The 13,695-nt window shown below is 37.4% G+C and overlaps 1 protein-coding gene across 6 annotated transcripts in view; it reads right to left on the bottom strand.

The window, feature by feature from the left end:
* The window catches only part of ABCC12 (ATP binding cassette subfamily C member 12), a 77,215-nt gene that overhangs the window by 44,254 nt on the left and 19,266 nt on the right, over positions 1–13,695 (bottom strand). For 3 of the 6 annotated variants that reach the window (XR_012486816.1, XM_074293316.1, XM_074293315.1), the window contains exons 9-17: positions 12,923–13,030; positions 10,943–11,203; positions 8,337–8,408; positions 6,270–6,394; positions 5,197–5,269; positions 4,353–4,556; positions 540–674; positions 191–278; positions 36–107 (exon numbers count right to left, since the gene is read on the bottom strand). Coding sequence is in view for 5 of the 6 variants with exons in the window: in XM_074293316.1 (XP_074149417.1) it covers positions 36–107; positions 191–278; positions 540–674; positions 4,353–4,556; positions 5,197–5,269; positions 6,270–6,394; positions 8,337–8,408; positions 10,943–11,203; positions 12,923–13,030 (1,138 nt within the window). In the remaining variant the exon portion in view is untranslated. Of the gene's footprint in view, positions 1–35; positions 108–190; positions 279–539; positions 675–4,352; positions 4,557–5,196; positions 5,270–6,269; positions 6,395–8,336; positions 8,409–9,997; positions 10,060–10,942; positions 11,204–12,922; positions 13,031–13,695 lie in introns of those variants that run through there. The other 3 variants (XM_074293318.1, XM_074293319.1, XM_074293317.1) reach the window with 3 other exon arrangements.

Raw genomic sequence — 13,695 nt, forward strand, 5'->3', positions numbered from 1 at the left:
TTTCTATAAGTGTATTATAATGGATGAAACCATACCTTTTGTGTCTAGAGGATCTAGATCTGTCTCGGATTCTTTTCCTTCATCTTTTTCATCATGTGGAGTCAAAGCTAGGATTAGAAATAAAGACAGCTATGGAGCCATTCACTAGCCATGAGCAATAAGAGAGTTGAGACCGTAATTCTGATTGTACCAGCATTTTTCTCTCCCTTGGCAGCTTGATCCCCGTGGTTCTCCTTTTGGACTTCCATCATTGCTTTATTGTAAATGTTTTCAGGATCCTGGGAACAAAATAAGATTCCTCTTAAAATTAGCCAAAGAAATAAGAATATACAAAGGGTAGTTAGGTGGAGCAGTGGATAGAGCACAAGCCCTGAAATCAGGAGGACCTGAGTTCAAATATGGCCTCAGACACTTAACACCTCCTAGATCTTTGACTCTAGGCAAGTCATTTACTCTCAATTGCGTCAGCAAAAAAATGAAAAGAAATAAATACACAAGTAACTTCTCCCAGATACCTATTTGTAAAGATTCCAAGTTACCTTGAATTGCAACCCCCGAAGGTTGTGAATCATTCTTGCATATTGTCCCCGTTTCTGCATAAGTTCTTTGTGAGTTCCTTTTTCATAAATCTCCCCATCTTCTAATAAGATGACTTCATCACAAAATTCTAAAAACTGCAGAAATGTAAAATCAATCTACAATATGATTCATTGGAAAGACAGGAGGTATAACCACTCATTCAAAGAAAAAGATAAGTAGTCTTCCTATAGGCCAAGCATCTTTCCTGGTCCCCATGAAAATGCCATAAATACAAAAACGGTCACATAGGCTTATTGAGAGACAGCATGATATAGCAGAGGAACTGTGATTTGAAATCAACATGATTTTACTTCTTGTACTAACTATGTGATCATAGGCAAGTCACTTACCCTTTCTGAAATTCAGTTTTCTCACCTGTAAAATGGGAGATTAATACTACCTATAATCATCTGTTTCTCATAAGGTTATTAAAAGGTTTTGATGAGTTATTATAGGTAAAATACTTTGCAAAATTTAAAAGCACAAGTGTCAGTGATTATTAGTAATATTTATAATCACAAACAATGTAACCACCCCAAAAGGAAAAGATAGTGATGATTTAGTAAACATATTGACTTGGAAAATAAAAATAAGTTTTGTGCTAGCATGAGATAGTAGAACCAGCACTGAATGTATAATTATTGGGTTCAAATCCCAGCTCTCCTACTGAGTATCTGATTGATTTTGAATAAACCACTTAAGTTCTCTGAGCTTTTTTCTTCCCCTGTGGGACAAGAGAGTTAGACTAGATCTCTAAGGTCCTTTCCATCTCCAAGTTCTATAAAATGTTCAACAAAGACACCTATAAAATGTTCTTTCTTTGCATTAATTATAATTTATCCACCTCCCCCTTTAATTGTAGTCCCTTCCCTCTGTTCATTATTTCTATTTATCCTATATATAGTTTTCTTGGTTACAAATTTATATATTGTCTCCTCCATTAAAGTGTAAGCTCTTCTATTTGTAGTGGCAAGGAATGTAGTGGCAAGGCAACAGAGGATACCTATCATTTGGGGAATAGCTGAACAAGAGTGGTATATGAATGTAATGGAATATTTTTGTTCTATAAGAAATAATTAGCAGGCCAATTTCAGAAAATCCTGGAAAGACTCACATGAATTGATGCTGAATGAGTAGAACTAGGAGGCTATTGTTCACAGTAATAGCAAGATTATGTGATGATCAACCCTCCTTCCTTCTGACTCTTGAAATCCCTTCTCTAACTCCTTTCAGTGCTTAACCCAAGTTCCAAATGTATGAGCTCCTTTTCCTGATCCCTTCCTTTCCCCTGTTAAAGATAATAATCTTACCCCCCCATTCTGAACTTATTTTGTATGAATTTTGTGTATATTTATCAGTATGTAGTTTGTGTTCCCCTCAGTGGACCCTAAGCTTCAAGGCAAGAACTGAGTTTTGTTGTTGTTATTGTTTTAAAAATCTTTTATCACTAGCACTTAACATAGTGGCTGCTACTTCTTGGGTACTTAATGAGCATTTATTGAACTTGAACAGTTGAATTGAATTGACTAAATTATGTCTGCCAACTCTCAAGCTGAAGCTCTTTCTACTGTGTCAAAGCACATGCTTTGGGATTATGAGACAATTAAAAAAGCATTTCTGGTGAGTAATCCTCAAGTTCAATCAGTCCAATGATATTCTGTGTGGTGTTAAGTGATATGGTTTGGTGGTAAGAGGCCAAGATTTGGAGGCAGAGGTTTGGATCCAAGATCTCACTTTGATACTTTGTTACCTCTCTATAACTCAGACTATTCTTATATTTTAAAAAGAGATTGTACTAATTCATCTCAGAGGGTCTTTCTAGGGTCCTAGTTGTTGTTATAGAAAACAAAGTATATTCTATTTTCTACAGTGTTTGGGTCCAAGGAGACTTCATTCGTTGGAGGAAATTTTATGACTGTTTCCCAGGAAGTTGAACACTAGTCTACAGAGAAGCTCTTAATACACTCAATGAGTCTCATGCAAAAACAAAACAAAAACAATACCAAAAAAACCTGTTGTGTGTGGCAGGAGGACACATAGAGACATGAGAGCAAAAGAAAAATTTCAGGACCTTAGAGATCATCTGGTCCAATCCAGATTCATTTTATAGATGAGGAAATTGAGGCCCAAAGAGGTTAAATTATTTTTCTGTTTTCACACAAGTATTAAGTGACAAAGCCAGGATTATGATTCCAAAACTAACTATCTATTAATTTTATGATATTGCTTCTCAGGGCAAAGTCACAGCAATAGAAAGTAAACTCCTTGAGGGATTTTTGTCTTTGTATCCCTAGTATCTGCCATCGTGCCTAATGGATTATAGGTATTTAATTGAATGATGGGGGGAGTGGGGAAACCAAGCTTAGTGAATTTGATCAATACAAGCTAATTTTACCATGATTATGAGAAGCTTCAGTGTTTTGTCCATTGTTTAGGAGTTGGTCTATCTAGCTTGTCACTCTTAAGTCTGAAGAATAGGCTAAGAGTGATTTGGAATTTTTTTTTTGATAGGAGAGGCAATCAGGGTTAAGTGACTTGCCCAGTATCAACAAAGTAAGCATATAAGATCGAATTTGAACTCAGGTTCCTTCTGACTCCTGCACCAGGCTCTATCTGCTATTCCCCTTATATTAGGAATGCAGAAGAATCAGATGGCAGCTTGGTAGTGCCTCCTTGGAGAGAAATAATTTACTAACTTAATCACTTGTTTACTATTTATTTTCCTATTCTGTCTTAGTTAAATACCTTTGGCTTTTGAATTCATGCATCATTTGGTATGGCCTGGTATAGATATACACATTGATAGAGACTTAAGTAATGGTTTAAAATAAGTGAAACCCTTGTGATGCTAATAGGTGTGTGCTATAATTTATTTTGTTACTTATAACTTATTATAACTTATATATAACTTATTTATTTTTATAACATTTTACAATCACATCATCAAATTTTTTTGGCTAATTTACTACAATCATTGCACCTGTTTCTACATGTATTAAAAAATCCATCAAACAACCCATAAGTATTAAAGCAGAAGGTTCCTCTTGTTCTGCCCTATCCTTTCTTTCTTTCTCCTCAGGACTGAGCTACTTGGAAATGGAGTTCATTCTCCCAGTGCCACCTGGTGGTTCGTTGCATTTTCTTAAAGGCAAGGAGTAAAATGTGTGGAGAAAGTGGGAAAAGGACGTTCACTATTTTTTAGAGCCAGAATAGGGTACTTTAGAGATCTTAAAAGTTTAATCTCCTCATTTTTATGGGGGAAAAGCATAGGCTCAGGGAATTTGTCCAAAGTCACATGATTACTTAGATAAGAGGGCAGAGCCATCAAGTAACTATGGTAGCCATGCACACAAAGAATAAATATGCACAGGAAGATTTAAATATAGAACTCACTTTGAATAGTGGACTTGTAATCCTCCTCCAGGTTGTGTTCTACTTTCTGCATGTTCTTAAGGTTTGTACAGCCTCAGTTTATGGTGTGATACAGTGTAAAGAGCCTAAGACTTGTAGTTAGGAGGCCTAGATTGTCCTTGAACATCTCAATTACTCTGAGCTTCAATTGCTTTATCAATAAAACAGATATAATTATCCTTGTACTACCTGCCTCTCTATGTGGTTATAAGGAAGATGCTTTGTAAATTTCAAAGTGTTACATCTATGGATGTTATTCTTCTGAATAACTTATTTTTCTCACTTTACAAATGGCCAGTGGTACTGAATCAGAAAGTGTCCATTGGTATTGTGGCCACATAGAACACCTTGATTCCCATTACCTGTAGCTGATGAGTCACTAAAACCATGGTCTTCCCCTTGAGTGCCTTCTTAATGCACTCTTCAAAAATTTGCTTCCCAACATGAGCATCTACTGCGGAGAGCGGGTCATCCAGCAGGTAGACCTCACGGTCAGCATACACAGCGCGTGCCAAGCTGATCCTTTGCTTCTGACCCCCGGAGAGGTTGAGGCCCCGTTCCCCAATCTGCAAAAGAGGAGAAACATCATACTCCATTGGTCCTTCCATTTTCTACTTGGAAGGAATAACCAGCTGGTAGAGAAGTCATCCTAAGTATTCAGTCTGGTACTTCAGATTTATGGTGAAACAGAGTTGCTTATCTGTCACAGAGCTTAATTGGCACATGAGCCCTAGCCCACTCCCCTCCTCCATGTTGTTGGTAGCGGAGCAGCCATCTTTTCTTCCTGCTTCTCCTATAGAACAGAATAGCATGAATGCCAAACTTGAAGGAACTGAAGCCAGGCCCTGATTCTGTTCTTGTGGAAAACTCAAAGTGAAAAAGCAGTCTGCTAAGAGCCTTTGACCAGAGAACTATTCATGGCAGCAGGCTGCTTTTCCCTTCACTGAGAGAGATTTTTGGTAGAACGCAAATTACTGACATCCCAAGAAGTTTGGCCTGACTTAGCACCTTGCTCTTAGCTTTGATATTTGGTTTGATCACAACAATAAGAGGCAAAGTCCAGCTAAGATACTTAGACTTTATCATTAGTCTTGTTGCTTCTCAAAGATTCTTCAACTAAAGTAGGTCCCCATTTAGTCTAAAGAATCATGGATAAGAGATATTTGGGTTGCTCCTATGTGAAGACATATCAACAGCAATGCTCACCTCAGTTAAATCTCCATAAGGAAGATTTTTCAAGTCCTGTTGTAAGCCACAGACCTTGAGTGCATGTTGATACCTAAAGGAACAAAATGAAAAAGCAAACTTTTTGAGAAAGACTCCACAGCTGTGTTATGAAAGAGCTGAGGATGTGCCTTAAAAATTCTTGTTTTATTAAGTTGATGCTGTTCTTCAGGCTGTTTTATGGAGTGAGGTTAGGTACATAAGCCCTTGTTCTAACATCATCTCACCCCTGTAAAGTGCGAGTTAGCTCCCTGTTGACCTCAGGATCAGCCAGTCAGAATAAGCAAAAGTCTTTGGTCTTTAGGGGGAGAAGTAAAGGAGACAGATAAACCTCCATGAGATTGGCCACCAATCTCCCTTCTCCTTGTTGTCTTCCAAAGTGACTCTGGCTTGTCTTACTCCACCCCCAATCCCTCCTACAATTCTCTGTATTCAGAGTTTCAGCCCTTTACACACCCCCATACATCCTTGTGTGTCTTTCTGGAATAGAAGCTGAAACTTTGAATGACTGTAGAGCTAGAGCTAATCTATAACACTTCCCTCTTTCCTACCACCATCACTTTCACCTTCATTCTACTGCATTTTCTGTTAAAATTGATGCCTTCTTTCCTGGCCAGGTTTCAGCTTAACAGTGTCATTTTAAACCTGGAAACTTTCTTCTTATTCCTCTAAATCATGTTCTGATGGCATTGGCATCAATTAATGTCAGGATTAGTTAAGCTCATACCTGCTACCTTTGACTTTGAAGGAGATTCAGGTTACTTAGCTCTAAAGCAAAATTAGTAAACATATATGATTGTTATGCTAAATCTTAGCATATGTTACTTGACAATGGAAATAAAGAGTTTTGATTCAAATCAGCTTCTCCTTGTGTAAACATGGGTACTCTGAAGTAGCTTCTTCCAGTCTCCTACTATAGAACAAATTACAATATCCATTTGGCCATTATCAATGCTGTAATGGGACACTTAAAAAAAGACCCTACCACCTCAATTTTGTATCATTCAAAGTGGCATTATTTGACTAAACCTTTTTACTGGGTAATGCACTGTTACCTTTGGCGGTCAAACTTTTCTCCAAATAATATGTTTTCTCTCATGTTTCCATGAAAGATCCATGCTTGCTGTGACACGTAAGCCACTGTTCCATTCACCGCCACAGACCCATTCCATAATTGCATCTAAACAAGAACATTTAACATTCAGATATCCAAACTACTAGAAAGTTATATTCTTGATATTGTTGCATCCTCTGAGTCAGCAGCATTCCATCATCATTTCATGAACAGTATTAAAGTAATTGAAGTTGACATTTTTTGTCCATATGTAATGCCTAGACACTAATAATAGGTGACATGTATACAGTCATGCACACACTTGTATGTACATATACACACACACATATATTCTTATTTGTTTCCTCTTTATGTCAGCGGTATTCCATAGTCATTACATGAATACTGTTAAGATAGTTGAGACACTATCACACTGATAGGCTCACTATGATGCCTAACCTCTAATAATTATAGCTGACATTCGCATTAAAGCGATTACAGCCACATATATATGTATATATATGTATGTATGTGTACGTATACATGTATATGTCATTAAATCATTACAACCCAATGAGATAGTCATTATTCCATCTTGTAGATAAAGAAACTAGAAAAGAAAAAATGACTATATTTGAGGTTACACAACTAGTAAGTCAGCTAGAATTCACACCCAGCTATCCTGGCTCCCATCCTGTATTCTTTCTACTACATCACAGTTTTTGTTTATTATAATAGCAATTTAGATTCTCTATCATGTTTAAGATGTCCTGTAGACATTTTAAACCATGGGTCTTAAGAGCTAGTAGTGGTCATCCAGGCTAGGCTCCTGCCTTCATGTAGATTCAGTGGGATAGTCCCTATTTTAGAGCTGAGATGACCAAGGTCCAGAGAAGTTGTAACACAAAGTCACATAGCTAGTAAGTGATGGAGAGACTAGAATCCAAGTTGCTTGCAATTATCTTTCCACTCCATCTCATCTCAGTCTAGTCACTTAACTCCTTCAGTTTCCTTCTCAGTAAAATGAGGGGTTGAACTCATGAATAATCAGTGACCACACCCATTCCAGCTATAAATCCTATGATCCTAATCAAATTAATCAAATAAAGGCATTAAAATACCTGCTTCTTCTCAAACCTCCTCTTGACCTCTGCATCCTGTCAATCATTTCTCTCCAGATTTGGGGGGGGGGGGGGGGGCTCTACTTTCCCCTGCTTCTCCTCCTCCTTGTATGACCATTACTTTTCAGATTCCTTTGCTTAATCTTCATCCAGTTCTTGTCTGCCAACTAAGGATGATCCCACTCTGTTCTGGACCCTTTCCTCCTTCCTTTGTACTGTCTCAGTTATCTCATCAACTACCATTGTTTCAATCATCAACTCTATGATGATGATTATCAAATCTATCTAGACCTAATTTCTTTGCTGACCTCTAGTCTCACACCTCCAGCTTTGTAGCAGGCATCTCAAATTAATTTCCTATAGACATCTTTAACTCAACATGTCCAAAACTGAATTTGTCTTTACCCCCAAACCCTCTTAAATTCCTCTTAGTTCTGATACTTTCTCTTTGTTGATTTTTCTTATTTATCCTGTATGTAGCTTGTTCCTACATGATTGTTTGCATAGCTCCCCAAGGGCCGGGACTATCCTTTATCTTTCTATCTCCAGCACTTCAGATAGTGCCTGACACATATATTATTGGTACTCAGTTGTTTCAGTTGCATCTGACTTTTGTGACCCCATTTGGAATTTTCTTGCAAAAGATACTGGCTTTCTTTTTCACCTCATTTTACAGAGGAGAATTCAGTGATCTGCCCAGGGTCACATAGTTAGCTTTTGAGTCTGGATTTGAATTAAGATAAGTTTTTTTTTGACTCCAGACTCTATTCATTATGCCATCTTGCTGCTCTTGCATGGCACATAGTAGGCACTTAGCACTAACTGACTTTGTCTAAGGTATTTTGGTAGCCTCTATTAAATAGGAACTTCAAGGAGCTCTACTCTTAGTTCTGCTGTGGACAAACACACTACACATTTCTGAAGTATTTCTTCAGCATTTTTCTTACCTGTCCCAGAATGGCTGCTATGAGGGAGCTCTTTCCACTTCCAACATTGCCACAAATTCCCAAGACCTTTCCCTGCCAAACAACAGAGATGAGACACAGTGGTGCTGCCAGGACCCCCTACCCTTATAACCTAGTAAGATGCCTTGGCTCTAAGTTGCAGAAAGGAGAGGATAAGAAATGCCACCCTAAGAAATCCTGTCATCAGCCTCAAAGGTTCAACCCCTAGCATACATAGGAATGCAGAAATGTAAGTCTTAATTAAATCCTTTACACAGTGTAGCGTAGTGGAGCAGCCTAGAGGACTTCTTGTAATAATGGAGAGTTGGCACGAAGCACTATGCTCCTACTTGGCCTAGAGACACCAACTCTGCCTTGTTTGGAGATGTGATCTACCCTGAAGAGGGGCTTTTGAAAAAAGAAGAGATAATGAAAATATAGAGGCTATGCAACCTCTATGCAACAAGAGAGGGGAAAAGAAGTACATTAGTGTGTGGAAGGGTGGTTGTTTTTTTTAGAGACTTTTTTCAAATTATTGCCCATATTACAACTGTAGTAATTCAACTTGAAATTATCAAACAGCTTTTCCTTCCTTGCAAACTAAATTTTACAGGTAACTCCAAAAGGGAAGATACCAGAGAAGTTAAGTTTTTTACTTTACAGCTAATCAGATAATCATATGACAAAGGCTATGTTTATCATCTACATATTAAAGGAAAATATTGAAGATGAGAATGATTTTGCTTTCCAGGCATTCAGATCATCAAAAGAAGACACAAATCAGATATACAGAAAGATATGGGACATGTATAAGAGTTTTCATTAGGATATTCAACCAGAGAATTTTTTTAAGGTGAATATTTACTGAATATTCAATTAAAAAGATTTTTATTCATCAAACTAAAGAAATCAAATGGTCAAATTAACTTACAATTAATTTATAAACTTAACTCGAAATGCAAACTTTGCTTTTTAATTATATCCTTACCCTTAACTCTAAAATGCAGAACAATCTTCTTTAACCTTAAACATTCATCTTTTAAATTGTATCCTGCTCCCTTAGCCCTGCACTTTAGCCATGAGAAGGATGGTAAAGTTTAAGGACTGGTGATTGAAAGCAGCTTTAATTTTATAATTTTTATAATTATTTTATATATAATTATATATAATTATTTATATATATATATATAATTATTTTAATTTTTATAATTTTATAATTTTATCTTTTAAAAATTTTAATTTTTGTGCCTTCCTTGATCATACTAACCAGAGCAACAGGGCCTCAGAGTGTGGTTTGAATCACAAAGCAAAGTAGTCAGAGAGGTCAAGGCAATAAAAAATGTTGTAAACTTGTTTTCCCTGACACTGGAGTACTCAGGCAGGCGTGAGCCTGTAGGAGACAAAAAGAAAGGGGACAGATAGCCGACCTACCAGGAACTGGGCACCACTAAGCACAAGTACCAGTTGAGCATTGAGAACCCTCACATTTAAGGAGTAAAGAGGAGCCAGTAACTTCAGGCCACCAAATCACTGAACATGTTGCTTTCTTCCTCATCAGAGTCTCATGGGAATGACAGAATGGAAGCAAGAAGTAGAAGAACAAGGAAGTAAGTAGCAGGGGCAGCTGTGCAGTAACTAGGGCTCCCAGAGATTAGAAAAGTTACCTCCATCCAGCTGTGGGCTCTGGATCCTGGGCAGCCCCATCTGGCATAACCCATATACAGGCCTATGTAGGGAGATGATTTTTTTGTCAGTCTTTGTTCTACACCTTGTCTGCATAATGTGCCCTGGATCAACTGATCTAGCAAATAACTTTTAAAGAGAGCAATAGAAAAAAAAAAAAAGAAAAGAAAAAAATACAATTTCTTTTCTTTTCTTTTTTTTTTTTTTTTTTTTTAATTAAAATGTGATAGTATTGATCTCTAAGGTAAATATGAAGTATGGGAGTAAAGATACAGAATGCTGACACACCTTAAACAACAAAGCTTCATCAATAATCAACTTTTGAGGATGGTAGATAATTACACTAAGCAATATTTGTAGACCACCTCTTGACTTGCTCTAAGAACATATACTCTTCTTATACTCATTGAGGTCCACTTTGCATAATCAACAAGAAATTTCCTCCCTTTTTGAGCTTTTCTAACCTGGAAAACAATGTTGCCTCTCCAACCTTTCCCCTTCCTCTCACCTTTACAACTAAAGATGCAGTTTTTTTGATTTAGCAATTCTGAAAGGAATACTGGACACCAGTATTTATATGTTATATAAACTTTCTCAACATACTTCATTTTTCAAAGAAGAAAGCTAAAGCCATTTGTCTCTCTCTGATCCAAGCACGTGTGCTTCCTTTCTAAGACTTCTCCCCCCCACCCAACAGATTTGTACACTGATCAAAGGAATCTGCTGTCCCCAATACTGGTAAACATACCCCTGTGATTTATACATGTATGCATTAAAGTCAGGACAGGTTCTGATTAGAGAACCAAGAGATAAATAAATGGAATGCCTTTTCTCAAAAATTCTACAGCATTCAAAACTTATCTCTGGATGAACATTAAGATCTCCAAGAAAGGCTTGGGAGAGGTACCTTAGCATTGAAAATCTACCTTTTTCACAGTCAGACTTATTTCTCGCAGGACTGGGCTTGTTTTCTCTTTTTCCTCTGATCCAACAAGCCCATAGAACTTCAAGTCTTTGGAGGTCTCCAGATCTGGTTTTGAGTTTTTCTTATTACCCTCTTTCCCTGGGATAATTACTCTGCTAGGTTCTTGTTCCCAAGACAAAGTAGCATTTTTTAGTTCCAAGACAGTAGCTTCATCTTCTGGTTGGGTGACATAAGATGGGGGGCTTTTGTTCACAAGAATTTTCTAAAATTAAATTAGAGACAAATTTAATTTTTGAGACACCACCTACCTAAAAGAAATATTACAGTATTTTCCATAACCCATAAATGTAAATTGCAATGTGTAACTTCAGGCTATGCAGAAGGCATGACAGCAACTTGGGCTTGTTAGCATTACCTATTCAATAAATCTTTCCTTGTTTGGTTTTTTTAGTACATAACATGTCACATAAAAGGAATATTCCTGTAAACTACATTCCCATACACATGGGAATGTGTCCTTCTCTGTCTCTGATGGGACTGTTCAATGGTTAAGACTGCTATTTTAATCAAATCAGGGCACTCTAACTCCACCCAGCAATTTCCTGAAAGTGTATTGTTCTTTACCAGGCCTAGGATGGGAGGAAGCAAAAATAAAGTTAGAGAGCATTAATAGTTTAGTGGAAATCCATTTCTGTTTCTGGAAATTTTATTGAGCCTACTGGATGCAGGACATTGCTGAACACTAGGGCAGGTATTTAGCTAAAACATGGTCCCTGCCTTCATGGAGTTTACAGTCAAGTAAGGAGATTAAAAAAAAAAAAAAAAAAAAAAAAGCAACAGTAAATAATACATAATAATTGTACTAGAAAAGTACAAAATAAAATGCTTTATTAGTTGAAAGGGGAAATGTTATTACTTTGCAAGGTAACAGGTTTTCTTCATGTAAGAGGTAGCATTTTAGATGAGCTTTAAAGATGTTAAAATTTGGCAATGCATAACAGTGCCTTGCACATGATAGGCAGTAAATATTTAAAGGAAAATAAAAATGAAACATGAGAAGAGAGGGAAGAAAGATTCTACTTTTAAGTGACAGTTTTTGAAAAAAACACAGGGGCAAAACAGCTGAACTTGTTGAAGCAGCTGAGAATGAGCCATCAGTGAGTATTCTAAGTGTAGGATTAGAAAGGTAAGGGGGCATCAGATTGGATGGGCCCTTGAATGCTAAGCTAAGAAAAACTTTACTTAGTAACCAATAGAGAGCAGAGGAGTGGAACAAACAGATGTATTCATAAGAAACATCTTGGGATCAATTTAGAGCCATAGGGACATTAAAGACCATTGAGTCTAACCCTCCATTTTACAAAAGAAGGACTTGAAGTCCAGACAACTTATGTTACTTACCAGAATCACAGAGGTATCTCAATGCAATGATCCCAGGTGTATGAATTCAGCCTCATCTTTCTCCTAAACTACAACTATCTTTTGGATATCTCTGGTATTTAGCACCATTCCTGGCACCAGAGTAAGTGCTTAATAAATGATTGTTGACTAGGACATTAAATAAAAAAGCCAGAATTTGAGCCTGTGTCCTCTGATAGCAAGTCCACATCTCTTTTCATCTTACTACTGTGCTTTTTTAGCAGTGGTGGGAAGGATAGACTGGAAGGAAGAGAGAGGGGTGGGGTGGGGAAGAGCTTGAGGTATATATCCTTCTGATGATAATTTAGTGCAATCATCATGTATAAAGGACATTTTTACCTTTTACAAAGACAAAAGCACAGGTAAAACTAATGCTGTACCTTTTCTATACATGTTCATCCAGTTGTGGAGTGATACCTTTCTCCAAAAACCACCCACCTAAAGACCTAATCCATCCAATGAGTTTCTGCTGTTGTCCCCAGACTAAAAGAACATTCTCCAGACCTAGAAACCGTCCCAGAAATGGAAACTCCCCTCCCTACTCACCCAGAGACAGTTATACCTTCAATCTCATTAGAGAAACGTTAGCTTCTGCCACTGCTTTGACTGAGAAAGGCAAGATTGCAATTGAAAACTTCATTACATTAAACATGGAAATCACACTAAATGCCTGCAGGACAAAAGAAAAGTATGAGGGTTTGGGATGGGCCATTATCTTGTGTCTGAAGCCATTCATTCGTGGGGTTTACATTTATTGGGAGGATAAACACTAAATCAGAGTTTGAAGTCTCTGGGGAAACCTTTTCCTCTCTCCCACTCCCTTTTGGCTTAGAAACAAGGTGTTGGCAAGTTTGAATCTGGCCATCTAGGTATAAATTACATTTAGTAATTTCTATTCCTCTAAAGTTTTATGTCAACCAAGTGATTTCCTCAGCACAAACCTGTCTAAAAGGAAACACATTCATTTAGGGAGGCCAGACCAAAGGAGGATGATTAGGTCTCAGAACAGTCTGCACTTGTAACTTGAGTATGTTCCCATTTGATTGTATACAATCAAATATCTAGAGCTAGAAAGCCATCAAATCCAATCCTCTGAGGCCCACCCAGAGAGATAAGATGATTAGCCCAAGATCACACAGGTCAATCCAAGTCGGGATCTGAATACAGGTCTTTTTTTTTTTTCCCACTGTGCTCCCCTGCCCCACCATCATCATTAATTGAGCTATCTTCCTATGCTTTTCATGAATTAACCTCCAATTCTTCCAAGTGGGATTTCTTTGGGAGTTTCTACCTTTAAGCTGTCTGGCAACTACAATTCCTGACACTGTTCCTGAG

This window comes from Sminthopsis crassicaudata, chromosome 2 (assembly GCF_048593235.1).
Source record: "Sminthopsis crassicaudata isolate SCR6 chromosome 2, ASM4859323v1, whole genome shotgun sequence".
Lineage (NCBI taxonomy): Eukaryota > Metazoa > Chordata > Mammalia > Dasyuromorphia > Dasyuridae > Sminthopsis > Sminthopsis crassicaudata.